Raw genomic sequence first — 19,815 nt, forward strand, 5'->3', positions numbered from 1 at the left:
TTCCCTAATCATTCTTCACTTTGCTAATATATTTTAAAATGTATATACGAGTATATATTACTTATTATGTGTTAATCCGTTTTCCCTATAAATATAAAAATCATATTTTACATTTATGGGTGTATTTTTGTTTTGCTTATGTGTTTATACATACACATATTTTTTAATTCCCTTATTATTTCATTAAAATGATTCTTATTCATCTACTTAAACAATTTTGTATATTTTTTTGAATTGTCTTGAATATAACTTTTTTGTTTTTAACCATTCTATTATATTTTCAAATGAATTATTATATTATTTATTGATATTGTTTTTATTTTAATTCACTAAATGCTCTAAATATGTTAGCGCGTGTTTAGCACATAACTTGAAATATCCCACTGAAATATATGCAGGATAAGCTGCATTCATTTATTCGCTTATTATTTTTCGCTTATTTATTTATTAACTTGACAAGATATACATATATTGCTTTTAACACAGTTAAAGATAACATGTGACTATACGTGTACATACACATGTATATATATAAATATTACATATATATACAAGATTGTTCATTTTATATTGAAACATGTATTTATCCATAAATAATCCAAATAGTAGTATGGGTATAAAGAAATATATGGATATACATGTATCACAAATTTTGAATGAAAAAGCAAATTATTTTCTTTTTTTGAAGTATCTTGAAAATCAATTTGTTTAACTCATCATTATAACGAAAATTAAAACATAATTTTCTACAGGTATTCTACACCCTAATATTTAATAGTCGAATAAAATCATGAGAAGTTTAATACATATTCAAAAATATAATTTTTTTATTTCTCACATTTTTTTATCCAAATAAAAATTCATGTATATCTTAAAGCAAATCATTAAAGATTTTTTCTTTTTCGTGGTTTTAAAATAAAAATATGAAAAAAAAAAAAAAATATATATAAATATAAAAATAAACAGATTAATTAAACAATCACGTTAAATAGCAAAATATGAATACGATAAAACAACTAAATGAGCCAAATATATAAAATTGACATATTTTCCTTATTTTATAACTTCCTGCTTTTTCTAATTATAAATAAAAACTTTTATTAAAAAAAAATATAAATAAATACCAAATAAAATAAATAAACTATGATATATATTTTCCATATGGCCAAATATAATTATTTAGAATGTAAAATTATTTTGCTTGAATATAATATATACATAAATAATTTTATTTTTTTTCTTAACTAGTACTAGCAATGTGCATATATATTTTTATGTTAAAAATTATTTACAAAGTTAAGCAATTTGATTGTCTTAGGATATTTTTCCGAACAAAACTAGAGAAAAAAAAATAAAAGGACAACAATAAATAAATATTGATTAAGTATTATCGTATAAAATAATTATATAATCAAATTTATTAGGGAAAAAAATTATAAAAATAAAAAAAAATTATAAAATAATTTAAAGAATTTTTAAAAATAAATACTTATAAACAATTTAGTAGAAATAATTTTTTATTTTAATGCAAGGGAGAATCTTAATAAAAAAAAACGCCGTGTGCATAAAATTCTAAAGATTATAAGGTATTGCTTATTCAATTAAGTTTATCATTTTTATTCTAAGTAATAAAAAGGTGTGGTATTTCATCTTTTCAGTTTAAAAACAGTAAAAAATATATTCATTTTTTAATTGTAAAAATTAAAGGAATTGTTTTTATTTCGCCATTTTTTATTTCGATATTTTTTATTTCGTCATTTTTTATTTCGATATTTTTTTTTCTTTCTTATAATTACCCCATTATTAAAATAAACTCACAACTCAATTCAAACATATATAGTTTAAACATTTAAATTGTATAAACAAATAAACAGCTAACAATATATATAGATCCATGATGGTTATATTTTTATTACGCATTCTACTTGTAAAAGCTAAAGAAAATATATTATACAATAATTTATAACATGGGTACACACCAATAAAACATGTGGTTAAATAATATTCTTAGGATATATTATTTGTTATTGCTTTTTTAAATATAGTTAAATTTATTTGTCTAAATAAATATGTGAACACTTTATAAGTTTTTCATTCAAACAAAAGATCTACGAATATTTTATTTTCATAATTTTCTTCTCTATTTTTTCTTATTTAAAATTTACAACATAAACACTCAGTTTTTCTAGTTTGTTGTGCAACCGCGAATTGAATGAATACATCGTTCAAAATGAAAAAAAAAAAAAAAAAAATGAAAAAATGAAGAAAAAAACATCACCTTTGCGAGCCAGTATTGTCAGTATAAATAATAAAGCACCATATATTCCCAAATTATTTCAAAATATATGGATATGTGGATAATTACGACGAAAAGGTTTTAAATCTCAATTTGATACGATTTAATTGAAATTGTTTGGGTATAAAATATGTTGCCTAAACCGAACTCAAACGTTTATGGGGTTGGTAAATATAATTTATAGGGACAAAATTTTTTTAAAAATATAAAATTTTTTTTTTAATTTATAGAAATAAATGTTCATTTTAATATAAAAAATTAGTATAATAGATGGTATTTTATGAGATGAATATATTTTAATAGATGAATTAAAATAAATTAAAGATTTATCAATATTTTTTTCAACTCCAATACCATAATAATGCATATATCCTAAATTATAACAAGCTCGAGAAATTATTTGAATAGCATATGCATTATTTGGATAATATGATATAATAGCTCTATAATGTTTATAAGCTAATTCATAATTAATTTGATTAAATATAAATCTATGTCCATAACTAAATCTCCATTTATCGTTAAATATTATTCCTTGTTCATCTAAAAAATCTTTAGATATTATTTTATTATCATAAATATTTAATTCTTGGCTAATTTTAGGTTCTTTACTCAAACTTTCCACATTTTTATTTCGAAAACGTTCATTAGTTGTATCCCCTATAGAATTATACAAGCATTCTACATTTCCTAAATCATAAAATTTATTATATTTTAAATTATTTTTCTGAACAACATTGATATATACACCATTACCTGTATATGCATAATCCCCTAAAGTAAATACAGATTTTAAATGATTATTATCTGCTGCCATAGATAGATACCTACTTGAATATATATATTTGGATTTATTATTAAATGGTAAAAAAAGAGCAAAGTTTGAAGTTGTCAGACTATGTGCTAAATTTATTTGAGCTTGTACATTCCCCGTTTCAGCAAGTTGAGCCATTAAAAATATTGCTTCACGATTTCTACCAGTTTCATTATATTTTATAATTTTATTAGTTGTATTTAAAATAAAATCATTTTTTTCAGCAACTTTTGCTAAAAGAGATAAAGCCATATTACAATTATGTGAAACAATTATTCCATTATAATTCATAAAACCTATCATATATGCTGCTAAAATATTTCCATTGTTTGAAGATTTGTAAAACCAATAAAATGCATTTTGAAATGACTGGGAAGTACCGATTCCACTTAAATATAAACAACCTAGATTAAATTGGGCAATTGAAAGATTATTTTTTGCAGCTAAATCAAAATAATAAAATGCTAATTCTTGATTTATTTTTTTTTTCCCATTTTCCATATTTTTTTTCATTGGGCCTAACCCAAAAAAGTGCATATATCCTAAACCATTATAACTTAATGGATCGTTTAGTTTTTTACCTTTTATAAAATAATTAATAGCTTTATTATAATCCTTTTTTACACCTAATCCTAATATATATATATATCCCAATAAAGATATAGCTTCTGAGTTATTAAATTTTTCTGCTTTTAGTAAATACATGCGAGCTTTCGTATAATTTTTATCTATTCCATCACTACCTGTTAAATATCGGCGAGCTATCATAGTTAGAATTACATGATTATTATGTAATGATGATTCTAAAAACATTTCTATATTTTTTATTTTTTTATTATTTATATTATATTTATCATAATATGGTATACTCAGTTTTATTAAATCTATGAATTCAAATTTCATTTTATTATCTTTATTATAATTTAAAATTTTATTTGTTAATTTTATAAACAATTTAGATGCTGTTTCACAACTTTCTTCAACGCCAATTCCATGCATATATCTTATTCCTAATGCCAAAATACTACCTGTATGATTTGCCAAACTGCTACTATAATAATACAATAAGCTTAAGCCATAATTTGAACCATAATCTATTTTTTTATTTTTAATTGTTTTATAAAAATCAACAAAAGGGAAATTTTCTAAATTGTTAAAATATGCCTCTAATTCATTAATATTGTATCTGATATTTTTTATTCTTATTCTTATTTTATTATCTGTAGTAAAATGTATTTTAGGGACATTTACAAAATTATTGTTTGCATTTCTTATTTCTTCTTTTTCGTTGTTTTTTTCATTTAAATTATATGCTAATATACTTTTCAAATATTTCCCAGTTAAAAATATATAACTCCTAAATAATATTATATTTTTTTTTATCCCCTTTATTTTATTTTCTTCTATTTTGTCTATTTCTTCATTTTCATCAACAAAATATGAATACAAGTTGGGTAATGAAAAATAATTTGAATACATAATAGCTAAATAAAATTGAGCATCTGAACTTCCATAATCTGAACTTACTTTCCATGCATATAGAGCATTCACTGGGTCCCTTTCAACAGGTTTCAATCCGAGATAATAAAACACCCCGATTAATGTTAAGCATCTAAAAAAAGTAGAAATCGACGAAATATAAAAAGGGAGAATGATTGGAAAAAAAAAAAAAAAAACTTTTACATGGTTTTCCTGAGTTGTGTAAATAGAAAATACGGTGATCATTTCAAAAATAAAATAGCTATTTTACAAGAATATCATTTTATTCGTTTTTTTTTAAATATATACCTTATATCATAATGAACACAATGCTTTAAAAGTACAAAAGATTTGATATACTCCGCTCTATCCAATGCTTCATAAGCTTCAATAAAAATGTCATTTCCCTTCTTCGGGTTCTCAGAATATTCATGTGTAAATATACATTTTTGAAAAAATAGAATAAATAATGTGATATATATTACAACAAATGATTGCTTAAAAAATCTTTTAAGTCTATACATGCTTGTGCCTAAAGCATTTTGCATAAGCATAAAAAAGGGAGAAAAATTCAACAATATAAAAATAGCTTTTCGGAAACTTGCCTAACTTGTTCATAATATTTTGGCATAATGCATCCTCTACTATGCGAAATTACTCACAAATAAACAAATAGTAAAATTAATAAACATATAATAAATAAATAAACGAATAAGCAGCATATAGGTGATATTCGCTATCCCATAAAATACATGAACAATATTATATTTCTAATGTTTTTTATTTTCCTCCTTTTTGCATATATAAAAATTGTAATTTTATCGCTGATATTTTTCACAATATGATAGGATGCTTTAATTAATAGTCACCTTAAAACGGTGAAAACATAAAAATGAAAAATAAATATATAACAGCAATAGTAGTGGAAATATTAATTGATAACAATAAAAAAAAGTTGCAACAATGAAAAAATTATATAAGTTTTCCTTAAAATTTACATATTCGCAATAAAAAAAAAAAAATTCCTTCATATTTGCAATAACAGTTTCTATAAAAAGATGAAAATTATTTATCCATTTTACTCCATAATTTTACTCTTTATAATTTATACGAATTCAAACAATTTATAATTTCGGAAATATAATAAAATAAATCATAGTTCTAAAAAATTATATATATAATGAAATACATATTACCAAAAAAATGAGGGAAACATAAGTATTACACAATCCCCCCAAAAGTATATATATAGTAAAATTAAAAATGCATAAATATATGCTGTTAGTGTAATGAAGAAAAAAAAAAACGAAACGAATTATAAAGCACACGAGAATGGGCTTTCTAATATAAGATTTTTCAAAACTGAAAAAATAAACACTATGACAAAATAAATGGAAAATGTGAATATGCTCATTCCATAAATAGTCAATCAAAGTAACGAAGATATTGGGAATACAATTATCTACTTATTCGTAAATACTATTACAGATATAAGAATAACTAATACAATAAAAATCATAATAAATAAAAGTCGAATAAATCGATCCGAAGCAGCTTCTTTCATTATCTCTTTTAATGTCTCCTTTGCAGTCGATACATTTATATCAACATCATCTACTTTATCTTTAACTTTTTTTAATTTTTCATTTTGTTCATTTAATTTGACTACAGCTATTTTAGTTATTTGCTCTGATTCATCAATCAAATTTTTCATCCTAAAAATGGATTGCTCTGTTTGGTCTTGAATTAAATTTCCTCGAATTTCCAATTCTTTTGGTGTTATATATTTCAGTTTATTTATTTCATTATTTTTATTTTCATCTTGTTTATTTTCATATATTAATTTATTTTTTAAAAATTCATATTGAATATTCAAATTTTCTAATATTAATACTTTCCCCTTAATTTTATTTATATAATCATTTTGTTCATTTTCTGGTAAATTCCGTATTTCAATAAAATATGCATCCTTAGCTGTTTTTATTCTTTCTGCTATAAAATTTATATCATCACTATATTTATTTACTATTGAATTATTTTTCTCATTTCCTTTAATTTTATTCTGAAATTCGTTCAACAATTTTTTATAATCCTCCAAAAGGTTATCAATTTCTTCAGAGTAAAAAAATATGTCCATTTTTTTTTTTTAAATAATCCTTACACCATTCTTAACACTCAGACAATAATAACACTTTGGTGTCTCAATTATTTGATATTTTATTTACCAATTTTAGAATAATTTTTTTACAACTGTTTTTTCGTTCATATCTTTCAAATTTATATTTCTCTTTGTGTATATACATAATCTTTTATTTCACATTATTTATGAACAGTTCATGTAAAAAAAACAAAAAAAAAAGTTATGGCTAAATAAGTATCAAAAAATTATGACTAAATGAATAAGTACCAAAAAGTTATTCCTACTCTGACTTATAAACTTGTATAAGTTTAAACAATTTGATATGCTACTTAAAATATCCTAAATTAAAAAAATTAAAGGTGGCAAATTTTATTATTTGTGCAAAAGGGACATATAAAAACAAACTACTATTTAAAAAATATGGATTAAAACATATTCGATTACTTTTCAAATATCAAAAATACAATCATAAAAAATGTATTTATTTTATTATACATATAATCTTAAACATGTATTAAAAAAAATATATTTGGGGTTGGGTATATTCTATAATATGCCATTTGTGTATTATATTTCTTATACTAATTTTTATTTAATTTAAGCACATTGTCTTTGCCATTGTATTTAAGAATTAATTGTCAAAATTAAAAAATATAAAGAGAGGTGGTATTATATGATTAGCCAGTACTTATATAAATATATTAACTTTGAATTTCAACATAATTTTCACTATCCTCCTGTTGGTATTGTGCATGTATTGCTTTATTTAATTTTTTTTTAATTAAAATTTTTTTATGAAAATATGCAAATTTCCCATTAAATATAATAAGCATAAGTCGTGCTGATTTTTTTTTTTTTAATTTGCCTCGTTTTTACAAAATCGAAGAGGAATAAAAAAAATATATTCATTCCAATTTTAAAATAAAAGGCATAAGTAAATAAATATATATATATACAACTGTAATAATAAAACTAGCGTATAATTTTATACAGTTTTGCAATATCATGCTAATATATGATGTATTGATTGATTTCGGACGTTACTCGCAAAAAAAAGAATATTTGTATATGCATATATAAATACATTTTGAAATGCTAGTAAAATGAAAAAAATATACTTTTAAAAAATATACATATATGGAGAAAGAGAAAGAAAAAATAAAAAAATAATTTAATAAAACCTTTACTAAAAATAAAAATAAAATGCATGGAGTAATCAACTATTCAAAATTTGATAATATTGAAGTAAGTTCATCAGATGATGAAGTTAAAAAAAGAATTCCACAAATAACCACATTAAATAGTAAAGACAAAGTTGTATTAGGACCAGATGGATTAACAATTTTGAAAGAATTTACCACTTCAGAAAGTATCGAAAAATGCGGGGAAAAAAAACAAACATGTTATAATCAAATTGACAATAGTACACAAAATGAAAAAGAAAAATTTTTCAAAAATATGATATTAAATGGAGCAGTTATTCCATATAAATATATATGGAGCCAGTCATTATATGATATCAATAGTTACATTGTTTTGCCACTAAATTGTAAAGCCAAATCGTTAATAATACAAATATTTGAGGATAAATTAATCGTTAAAAAAGAAAAAAACATGAATACAACAATGATTGAAAACGTAGATGATAATAATAATAATGCATATGAAACCCTCATTAATAAAGAATTTTCATTTAAAATCAACACAAATGATGATACTCAATTGTGGGAAATAAAAACCATAGAAATTAATTGGAAAAAAATTTTTAATTTATGTAATAAAATAAATAATCAAAATATGAATTTTGATTTTGGACAAAATGTAAAAGATACTAAAGAAACATTTTTATATATTTCTTTGAAAAAAAATAGTGAAATTAAAAGTTCATATGTTTGGTGGTCATGCTTATTTAAAGGTGACGAAAAAATTGATACTTTTAAATTGCCTTCTCGTATTATTCTTAATAAAAACATTAATAATAATAATAATAATTCATTTAAAAAAGTTTGGGAAGAAGCACATGAAATTTTTAAAAAAAATATTTCGAAAAAAAAATTGCCTTATTGCATAGATTAAGACAATAAATATAAACAAATTTTAAAAATTAAAATTATTTTTTATGATACAAACATGTTTATGATGTATTTTCATTTAAATAAAGTGGAATGGAATCTCTTAGAAGTATCCAATAAGAATCCATATTTGTACTAATAACAATTTTGTCAATAAAATTAAAATTTTCTTTATGTTTTATAAATTCATAAATCCCTTCTAAACAACACACAACAACATCATATTTTTTGAATAAACTTATACCACTACCAATCAATGGAAAAACAATTGTTTTTATATCATTTTCTTTAGCTATTAATAATGCATCTTCATAACATTTTTTTAATTTACTTGTTTGATTATAATATGGTTCAATCACGTGTATAATATATTTATATGAACTATTATATCCTTTTGTTATTAAAATATTTTTTCCTATATTTTTTTCTCTAATTATTTTTATTTCATCAAATAATTTATTTCCACATGCTTTTAAAAAATTACTCGAGCAATCATATCCCATCCCATCTTTTGTTAATTCGAATATTTTATTTGTTCCATTAACTATTGCGTCACCGCTTAAATATGAAAAATCTATAAAAAATAAAAAAGTTTTAAATTAAATTTATATTTAAATATACCATAAAATAAATATATTCTACAAATATATGAACAAAATGCATACACACACTTTTCTTATATATAGTAATACATCAAATCAGTATAAAATATATGCTTATGAATATGTCCAAAACTTTTATACATTGTTTAATGTCATGTTTATATATTCATTTAATTATTATTTTTTTTTTTTTTGTGTGTGTGTGTGTTTGAATATAAATTTATTATACCTCCAAAATGAAGAGCTGTTTTATTTAAAATGTTATACTTATTTTCACTTTTTTTAAAAACAGGAATATTCTTTACATCCACAATTTGATTAGTATTGTTAATAGTAGGATATGTTTGGGAAACATCATGATGTTTCTCTTGTAATAATATTTCTATATCTTCTATTTTATAAAGTTCATGACTTTTTATTTTTTTATTTCTAATCAATTTATCAAGATTAATATTTTTATTTGTTTTATAACTACGTATAATTTTTTTGTTTGTGAAATTATGAAAGGAATCCTTAACTAACTTAGAAAAAAACATTTTCTTTATTCATTAAATTGATTGATTTTCTTCTTTTCGAATTTTGTTAGTCTTACTTTATTTTGCATTTTAACGCCCATAAAAAAACATAAGCAAAGTTAGTGAATTAAATTAAATTTTTTTTTAAGTACATAGAACTTGGATACATATAAATATCTACTGTTATAAAAATTGTTCAAACTGAAAAATTAGCAGTTATTTTAAAGAGTATAATAATGATAAAATAAACAAATAATATTTAGATCTACATTTATTATAAGCCTTTATTATTTTGTTATGATTAAAATGAAAACAGCTTAAATATTTTTTTTTTTTGAAGAACAATATGCAATTATATAAAATTTTTTAAAATATTAAGAAACATAAAAACATGTTTGTAATAAAATACACATATAATAACATAAAAATTGTGAATATAAAATAAAGGTTAAATGAATTATTTTAAGCAAGCATAATATATAAAATTATGTTTAACATACACTTAAATGTGTGCATGGAATAAATCCACCAATTCAACTCAATTCTCTTATTTATGAATAATTATATCATATGTAAATAAACGAATATTCATCATTCCTATGGTTACTAACTTTGCAATTATATTTATTTATCTTCCTATTTTAAAAACGATATTTGATCAATATAACTTTGAACTTTGATTAATTCTATAAATATAATATTGATGAGAAAGCTAGCATATTTATTATATCACTTTTTTGGAAATAACTATTTATGGTCTTTTTATTTTATTAACAAATTTAATGAACTATTTTAATTAAGAAAACATAAAGGATTAACAACACAAAAACAACAACAATAATAGTAGTTACTTTGAACAAGGTATCGCTATATTTTCATAAAAAATTGTATTATTATGATTTGAGTTTCTTCAAATAAATATTCCAACTATTAGATGAGAAAGAACATCTTTTGTGATGAGCATAATCAAGCAATATATCTGCCCTGTTAAGAAAGTTTTGTGCATATATAAGGAAAATTAAATTACATATTTACATAAATTTTACTTTATAAAAATAATATAATATAAAACATGTATTTCATTATTTAGCTATTACCATTCTTTTCTTCTACTTGTAGTACAAACAAACCATGAAAGTGAACAAATTCCAACAAAATATATGCTCATTGTTAAGCTCCTTCCTACATAATTTAAAAACACATATTTATGTAACTTTGTGTATATTAAAAATCATGGTATACATATTCTTATTTTTAACATTTTCAAAAATGTGCAAACACTTTAATGAACATTCTAGATCTTTTTAAGTATTACCATATTTCATGAATCGAGATTCTTTACTAGAGTCGTTTTTTTCCATCTTTTAAATATATTTTAATTTATATATATTTATTTATGTTTATTTATATGGGGTACTATAAATCAGTGTGCTTAAAAAAATTATATCTCCAGCAAAACAGTTTAGACTATTTATTTCATTTAAATATTTTTTTGTTACAAAATGCGTTTATGTTTCTTGTATTTAGCGTTAAACAATTTCTATGGTAATTATTTTCAATCCTTCTTTTCACTATATATGTGCTTATTAAAATTCTATTATTTTAAAACGAATAAATAAGGTAATAAATATAAAATATTGCAATATTTTAGCCACAGTAAAACGGGAATAATTAATCACATATAAATTTATCAAATATGAAGAAAAAAAAAACAACATTTTCCTTGCATTGATAACAAATGAGATAAAAAATAAAGTTAAAATGTTTTATCCCATAAATATTTAAAATAAAAAGGTCAAATTTGTTTATTTTAAAGCTCGACAACAATATATTTTATACGCATTTTAAATTTATATTTTTAACTTATTAAATAATATATGGAATAAAATTGCAGTGTGAAAACCAGTGTAAAATCTTTAATACTTTTTATAGCATATATATGATTATTTATTATTTTGGTGGTATATATTAGTAATATATTCACACACATACATATATTCAGTATTAAAAAAAATGAAAAAGGAAACAATAATTGCCAACTATAATAACACTAAAATATTAACAAATTTTGATTAGCCATTAAACCTTAGTATAAATCATGCTTTATAATACTGCCTTTTATTCCAAATATGTAATGGAACCATTCGAAAAAAAAATGTAAAAAAATATGCACATAAAATATTGCATTTATATATAGGAGTAAGTGTCATATCAATTACATAACATTTACAAATAATATTGATTTTTTAATTTGGGGGTTATAAAAAGTATCGTTGAAATTAAGACGGATAAAAATCGAATATATAATATATTATCAATTGTTTTTGTGGTTGTATAGTAAATACATAAAATACACACAAAAGAAAAAGTAAATAAGAAAAATAAAAGGCGTGAATAATAATAAATATAATCATAGGATCAAAATAGTTAAATGCATATTCTTAAATATATAATCATTGTAGAATATTACATATATGTGTTAGAAATAACATCATAAAATGAAGGCATTCTAATTATTATTTTCGATTTTTAGGGGAAATTTATTTTGTCCATTATTTATCACCATAATAAATTGGGATACTTTTATTGTTGTATTATTTTTTTCTCTTCCTTTTCTATTTGATCAATTTCTTTTTTCTCTTTTTGTAAATCAGTAAGTACATTTAATTCTTTTCCTATGTCTATATGATTATCCTTAACATATTTGTCAAGCTTTTCTCCAAATTTATCATATATAGCAGTAATTATTGGAGTAGCTACACTTTTAGCATCCTCATCAAGTTTATTGGTGGCTTCCAATGTTTTATTTTTCCATGCATTTAGATGCTTCTTTATATAATTAAATGCTATAGGTATAACTAAACTGCTGAGCATTATTTTTAAAAAATGCTTTATCTTATCTTTGTGTTTCTTATAAAGACTTGTAAGTTTTTGCTTAATTTTTGATCCTAATTTTTTTGTGTGTTGCCCAAATTTGCTATTATTGAATCTTTCTCTTAGTTTTCTAATGAATGCATCTTGAATAAATGCTATATCTTTTCCTTCATATGTATTGATATCAAATATTTCAGCGTCATTCTGTGAAAACAAACAAAAAAATGTTATATATAAGCATAAATATTAATACGCTTATCGAATGAAAAAAAAAATATAAACAATATAACACATAGGCATGTATTTACCTCAAGAAGAGCTAATAAATTATGTGGAACATTATCATTTTCGATATCTTTTTCGAATTTGTCAACAATTTTCTCAGATACAACATCGATAAATGAGTCTACATGATTTTTCCATGCTTCACTAATTTGATTCGAAACTGTGTCACCAACTGAATAAAACAAAATGGTACAAAATATTAAGTATGTTTATTAGACAAGCAAATATAATTGAATTTGTTTACTACACTGTGCTCGATAAATAAATATAAATATATATATGGGATAAAATACACTGCATATCAAATGCCCAGTAGACAAAAAATCGTGCAAAGGGCTACACATTATACATGTATACATACAAGCACTCGAATGTGTAATATATCAAACAGGCAATATTAAACATATAAAATATATATCCTACTTTCAAGATATGAAGAAGGCTTGTTCCCGAGGGAATTAAGTATCATGGCTCTCGAATGTAGAATTGACGCAAATAAAATGCTAGCATAACACAAAAAGACTTTCATTTTTATCAAGGATTACACAAATAAATATTAAAAATATTAATCAATAAAAATGAAAAAGATAAAAAATTAACTGAAAATAATGAAAAGTAAAATATGATTATTTACACGCGCATAAAAATAATGAAGATATAATACTTATTAAATCAAAAATAAGATAAATTAAATCATTAAAAAGAAATCAAATATTATAAAAAAATGTATTGTACATTTTATTAAATTTCATAGGGAAGACGAAAAATAAAATATAAGATATGTGTAACAATTAATATTAATTATTTGAAATTTTTCATTATCAAAAAACGAAAAAAAAAGACATTGTGATTTATAGACATAAAAATTGAACACATAAATTTTTAATCATTTCATTTTTTATATACATGTATTTGCTTAATTAAAATTTTGATTATTATGTTAATATTAATACATTTTCACCTCAAATTATTATATGCATGTTAATATATTAAAAGTATTTTTATTAAATATTTACACACACAATTGGACTATACATTTTTTTAATTTAATGACGCTATTTGTTCGATTAGCTTTTTAAATAATAAAAAAAAAGCTATAATGTATTTACATTTGTTTTTTAGCTAGCTCCTCAAAAATATAGGTATATAAATACCGCTGTTTTTTATTCATGCAAAATAAAAATATTATTGCAATGATCTCAAGACAACCTTATTTAATCATATATTGATAATTAAAAAAGTATTTATGATGAATTAATGTTTATAACATTAAAAATTTCTTTTAAAATAATTAACAGGGCTATAACATATTATATATATTTATATGCTTAATGTTGTGAGCTGTCTTTTTAATTATTTGTTTGTTTTTACTTTCTTATTTCATTATGAGGTGAATATTACAGTTTTTAATCATCTATTAATATATTAAAAATAGTACAAATATATAAGCATATTTTTTTTGACCTGTAAAAAAGTTCACCATTTTCTTATTTCAATTGTAAGCATATGCTTATTATGTTTTATTATTTTATATTTTTTTTTCGTTTTTTATAATTCATAAGCCATTTTTATTCATGTTTTTGGACTTTCCAATAAAAAAAAACATACGAAATTTTATTTACATTGTAAATTTTGCTACTTCAAATCATAGCTATTTATTATCCAAATATAACAATAAAAGGGTGTAAACACACACATAGAGATACATGAACATATATGGCTTAAAATAAATCGTCATATTTTTTTTAATACATTAAAATAGCTTTTTAGTTTTGCAAAAATTGTAAAAGAAATATATGGAAAAGAAAATATATTGTCTTATTCTCCTGTAGGCGTAATATTTTTAATAATTTTTAATGTATTATATAATTAATTTGCGGTTAGTTTTTTTTTTATTATATATACATGTTAAGTAACATGAACATAAAAATATATTATGAACATGTAATAATTATAAATAATTTTATAAGGAAAATATAGAATATAAAAAATATATATATATTCTTTAGATTTGTTATCGCCATTTTTCGTTTATTGTTTGTTTCTGGTTTTAATTAAGCAACATTTATAATTGTTACTTTTGTTGAATTATAGTTTAATATGTTTTATAAAAAAACGATGGTCTTATCATAATACAATTTTACAGCTATTAAATTTCAATGTTTTTTTCCTACAATTATTCAATTAGTATTATATTAAAAAACATTTCGTTGTATTTTATAATTTCATTTGTTTTTCATAATATTATTTCTTTTAATATCATATATCTCCATACACGTTGTATTGAACTTTTTGTAAAGTCCTCAAAATGATATTATTAAATAAAAAATAAAAAATTCGAAAAATATCCAAAATCATTATATATGTAAATTTTTAATTCGGGAAAAAATTCAAGCAATTATAAATGATTGCAAAATATTTTCCTCATCATAATTTTCTTGTGCACTTAACACATACATATTTTGTTTTAATGTAAATTCTATATTTGAAAATATTTAGTAATTTTGAATTTTTGTGTAAATTATATGTTTTGAACAATTATTAAAAAATGAAGATCAACTATTTTTTATGTATACCTATTTTATCATAAAGAATCTCGTTCATTGATGATTTCATATATGTAAATTGTATTATATATTTATAAAAGTGTATATAGTGTGTGCAATTTTTTTCAACATGTCAATACAAAATGTGATATTTTTTTAATTATAAAATAGGAATTTATAAATTTTTATAAAACATTTTAAATATTTAATATATTTATTATTACATTATTTGCAGTTATAATATTTATTAATATTTTAAAACGTAATTATTAATATATATTTATTTACACAAAAAATTTCAAAACAATATAATAAAAATGCCTACTTTAGGACACAGCAAATATAGAGAAAGTATAAGTACATTTATAGACGGTATACATATATTAATAGATAAAATGGAATAATGTTGCAAAAAAGACACTAAATAAGAATTAATGATATTACTATCTTTGCTAAATTTCCTAACTTACTAAATATTATATAGTCTTATGTAATATAAAAAACTTTCCATAAACTAATATTATCTCTATATATATTAAATTTTGTTTTATTTACAGACACTATAAATTATAAGAGAAAATCAATCGATGAACAAGATGACTACTCAATTGTTGAAGATTTGCTTTATCTAAAAAATGAAGGAAATAAAGAATTACACAATGCTACAAATGGAAACCTTTATCATAATTTAGAATTAGAGTCATCTCGTAACAATGGAATAAATATTAAATTGAATAAAGATAACCGATTTATAGAAAATAAAAATATTAATGAAGTAAATAATGTTAAAAATTATAAAAACCATATCGATAACAACGATTATACTTTCGAATCCCCTTTAAACGAACTTGTAAGTTTCTTCTAACATTCCAAACACACTTTATATTTTCACAATAATATTGTATTTATTATTGTATGTATCTGTTCATATAATTTATTCATTTAAAAATTTGGATGGTGTTCGTAATGATAGGCAACCAAATCGCTTTGCAATACATTTTTTAAAATAATAAAATCAATATAATGAAATAGGCGATCTATGAATCTGTGAAATATTACATAAATCGAAAGCTGATTATTTTTTTTGTATTATTTATATTAATGTGGATATATTTTTTTATGTTATTTGTAGCAAAGATACCAACTTACATTACTCAAAAAAAGAAATCCATCTAATCCTAAATTGCCAAAAGAAATAGAAGAAAATAATAAAACCAATAATACAATAAATCTCCAACATTCCGAAAAATACAAAGATAAAAATAATAAGGATTTGGTGAATGATATAGATATAAGTGTTAAAAAAAGTACAGTCGATTTAAATAATATAAAAGGGCTAAAAATTCAGGAAAAGCCCATATTATCAAACTTGATAACGAATAAAAATGATAATAACAATCATTTGAGTTTTAGCGAAATGTATGAAACCCCAGTATGTGATAACAATCTTTCTAACTCTTGGAAAAATATTAATATCGAAAATGAAAAAAAGATGAAATACGAACATTTTATAAGTAGCAATGAAAAAATTAAGGGTCCATTTGAAATAAAAAAGAATAACGATATTAGACAGGATAATATGTTAGAATATTGTGATATAATTAAAAAAAGAAATATAAAAAATGAAAGATCGAATATTGAAGATATAGAAAATAATTCCATGAGCAAAGACATAAAGAAATATAATAATAGTAATAATATCAAAATCAATGAACGGTATAAAAAAATAAATGAAACCTCACTAGATGAAATGGGTGTTAAAAAGAGAGATATTAACGGCATGAATAACAATTATGAAAATTGCATTATACAAATGAAAAATAAAAAAAATAATGGAGATAAATTCTTAGATGAACATTATGATGAAAATAAAAAAAGCATTTTATATGATAGTTTACACAAAAATACAATAAAAGAAATATCAAAAAATGGATATAAAATGGAAAATAATTATGCAATGCCAACGAGAGATAAATATTATAAAGGCATGCTAGAAGAATGTGATAGTAAGGGTCAAGAAACTAGAAACATTATATATACCAATCAAAACCTTAGAAACAATAGCAATATTAATAATAACAAATATAGAGAAAATCAGAATAGAAACACCAGTAATAAAATAAACAATGATCTATCTGTATCATATAAAAGTGATCAGAATATTATCATGAATAATTATAATAAAGCAAAAAACAAAATAAAAGTTGAAGAGCATATCGAGCCACATACTTTAAATGAAGATTTAAATATTTCTATCAAAAAAAATAGTGCATATAAAAAAGCGTTGGTCGATGATACTGCATATATTCAGGATGATCCTGAAATAAAAATTGTAAACAAAAATAAAGCACACATCCATAACTTAAGTAGCAGTGGATATCGAAATGTAAGTAAACATACAACAAAATCTTTGAATCATAGTGTGAATGTTGATACTAATATACAAGATAATAACTACCTAAATGTTAAGGAAAAAAATAGCCAAAGTGAAAAAAAACGAACTAGTATATCACGTAATGTAACCCCAAATAAAAGTGGAAAAAATGGAAGTGTATGTTCAAAAATAAAAAATGATAATACAATGACATATCTTACATATGAAGATATAAAAGATTTTGAATTTGAATTAAGTATTGATAATATAAATGATATGATAACAAAATTACTTGAAATTACAAAAGATCAAGAGTGGAAACAACAAATAGAAAATTTAATTAATCTTCGAACTATTTTAAAATATCATGATACATTATTTTTTAATAATTTTATAAAAGACTTAAGAAAAATATGTAGATCAATAGTAGAATTATTAAACAGTCCTAGATCCTGTGTATCAAAAAATGCATTATTATGTTTAACTGAATTTTATTCTATAGGGAAAAAAAAAATGGACAATACATTAGATGATGTTGTTATGCCATGTTTAAAGAAAGCATTTCAAACATCTAATGATTTTTTAAGTAATGCTGCAAATAATTCATTGTTATCTATTTGTAATTCCTGTAGTGAAAGCAAACTTATTTCTTATTTTGTCAAGATAATAACATCGTAAGGATTAAATGTGAATAACACGTATTTGTCTACACAAACATGCATGCACATATATATTAACATGTCAATTTTCTTTTTATTTTTAGAAAACAGAAAACTTACAATCTTATATGTTTAAAGTGCCTAATTGCTGTTATTATTAAATTTGAAGAAAACATTTCAAAGTATAAGGAGATTAATAAGTTAATCGAGGCACTTCTAGAGGTTAGTATATTTAATGGATATTCCATTTTTTTTATTATTACATTTTAGCTAGTTGATATGTATTGTTTTATTTAACAATACTTTGTGTACCTCATTGAGTTTATATGAATTACATTTGGTAATTCGTATATTTGGATATATGACCATACATATGTAAACAAATAAAAATAGCTATAACATTGATGATGCAATTACCTTTTCTTTAGTGTACATCTGTTGGAAGTGCTGAAATAAAATGTACAGCAAGAGTAGCGCTGGTCGTTCTAGACAAGTATGAGCAAGATGAAAAATTGAATAAAATTATAATATGTTCACTGTTTATTTATTAACGTATTTCATTTCGCATATTAACATTTCCAACCTTTCAGCATATGCCCAATTCAACCTATTAGCTCCAAATTGCATATTTTCCCCGAAAAGGTGAAAAAGGTAACGGCGCGATTGATTCCTTCATTCACTTGCTTTCCCCCACACATTTATTAATTAATATACTTATTTGTTAAATAATTTATTTATTTATTTACTTCTTGCTTACATACTTACCTGATTTACTGGCTCCCCTTTTGTAGATAATAAATCTGATTGACCGAACATCCGAAAATGAAATCGATTCAGTGTTGGGGAAAATTAAGTTTAATTAATTTTTATATACAGTTTAGAACAATAAAAATTCTATAATATTTAATTTATTTTCGCCGTTTTCTCATAACCATTTATTTATATTTGTTGGCTGTTTCAGATACAATAATATTTAGGCATAGGCATGTATATATTATTATTATTTTTATTTTAGTTGTATTTATATTTAATTAATTTATCTCATTTTTATTGGATGCTATTGTTTTATTTTTATTATATATATATATATATTTTTTTTTATTAAAATTATATGTATCTTTCATTTTTTTGGAAAATTGTATTTTTGGTAAATTAAATG

The 19,815-nt window shown here is 21.6% G+C and overlaps 7 protein-coding genes across 7 annotated transcripts; 2 read left to right on the plus strand and 5 right to left on the minus strand.

Moving 5' to 3' along the window:
- Positions 1–2,474: 2,474 nt before the first annotated feature.
- Positions 2,475–5,143, minus strand: PBANKA_1312200 (ubiquitin-protein ligase, putative; the record flags this gene model as incomplete). Its single annotated transcript, XM_034566703.1, has 2 exons — positions 2,475–4,722; positions 4,899–5,143. 2 exons carry the CDS (start codon positions 5,141–5,143, stop codon positions 2,475–2,477), a joined length of 2,493 nt encoding a protein of 830 aa, XP_034423274.1.
- Positions 5,144–6,051: 908 nt separating this feature from the next.
- Positions 6,052–6,726, minus strand: PBANKA_1312300 (SNARE protein, putative; the record flags this gene model as incomplete). The annotated part of the gene is made up of 1 exon (XM_034566704.1): positions 6,052–6,726. The coding sequence occupies one exon, from the start codon at positions 6,724–6,726 to the stop codon at positions 6,052–6,054; it is 675 nt and encodes a 224-aa protein (XP_034423275.1).
- Positions 6,727–7,932: 1,206 nt separating this feature from the next.
- On the plus strand, positions 7,933–8,805 carry PBANKA_1312400 (HSP20-like chaperone, putative; the record flags this gene model as incomplete). Its single annotated transcript, XM_034566705.1, has 1 exon — positions 7,933–8,805. One exon carries the CDS (start codon positions 7,933–7,935, stop codon positions 8,803–8,805), a length of 873 nt encoding a protein of 290 aa, XP_034423276.1.
- A 58-nt stretch (positions 8,806–8,863) lies between these two features.
- PBANKA_1312500 (Appr-1-p processing domain protein) lies at positions 8,864–9,939 on the minus strand (the record flags this gene model as incomplete). The annotated part of the gene is made up of 2 exons (XM_034566706.1): positions 8,864–9,375; positions 9,633–9,939. The coding sequence occupies 2 exons, from the start codon at positions 9,937–9,939 to the stop codon at positions 8,864–8,866; spliced, it is 819 nt and encodes a 272-aa protein (XP_034423277.1).
- An 872-nt stretch (positions 9,940–10,811) lies between these two features.
- Positions 10,812–11,279, minus strand: PBANKA_1312600 (conserved protein, unknown function; the record flags this gene model as incomplete). Its single annotated transcript, XM_034566708.1, has 3 exons — positions 10,812–10,902; positions 11,016–11,100; positions 11,234–11,279. 3 exons carry the CDS (start codon positions 11,277–11,279, stop codon positions 10,812–10,814), a joined length of 222 nt encoding a protein of 73 aa, XP_034423278.1.
- A 1,222-nt stretch (positions 11,280–12,501) lies between these two features.
- PBANKA_1312700 (gamete egress and sporozoite traversal protein) lies at positions 12,502–13,606 on the minus strand (the record flags this gene model as incomplete). Its single annotated transcript, XM_034566709.1, has 3 exons — positions 12,502–12,996; positions 13,101–13,249; positions 13,501–13,606. 3 exons carry the CDS (start codon positions 13,604–13,606, stop codon positions 12,502–12,504), a joined length of 750 nt encoding a protein of 249 aa, XP_034423279.1.
- A 2,334-nt stretch (positions 13,607–15,940) lies between these two features.
- PBANKA_1312800 (CLASP domain-containing protein, putative) lies at positions 15,941–19,519 on the plus strand (the record flags this gene model as incomplete). The annotated part of the gene is made up of 7 exons (XM_034566710.1): positions 15,941–15,995; positions 16,181–16,473; positions 16,756–18,671; positions 18,761–18,878; positions 19,085–19,149; positions 19,247–19,307; positions 19,448–19,519. The coding sequence occupies 7 exons, from the start codon at positions 15,941–15,943 to the stop codon at positions 19,517–19,519; spliced, it is 2,580 nt and encodes an 859-aa protein (XP_034423280.1).
- Between the last annotated feature and the right edge of the window lie 296 nt (positions 19,520–19,815).

This window comes from Plasmodium berghei, assembly GCF_900002375.2.
Source record: "Plasmodium berghei ANKA genome assembly, chromosome: 13".
NCBI classification, from domain to species: Eukaryota; Apicomplexa; class Aconoidasida; order Haemosporida; family Plasmodiidae; genus Plasmodium; species Plasmodium berghei.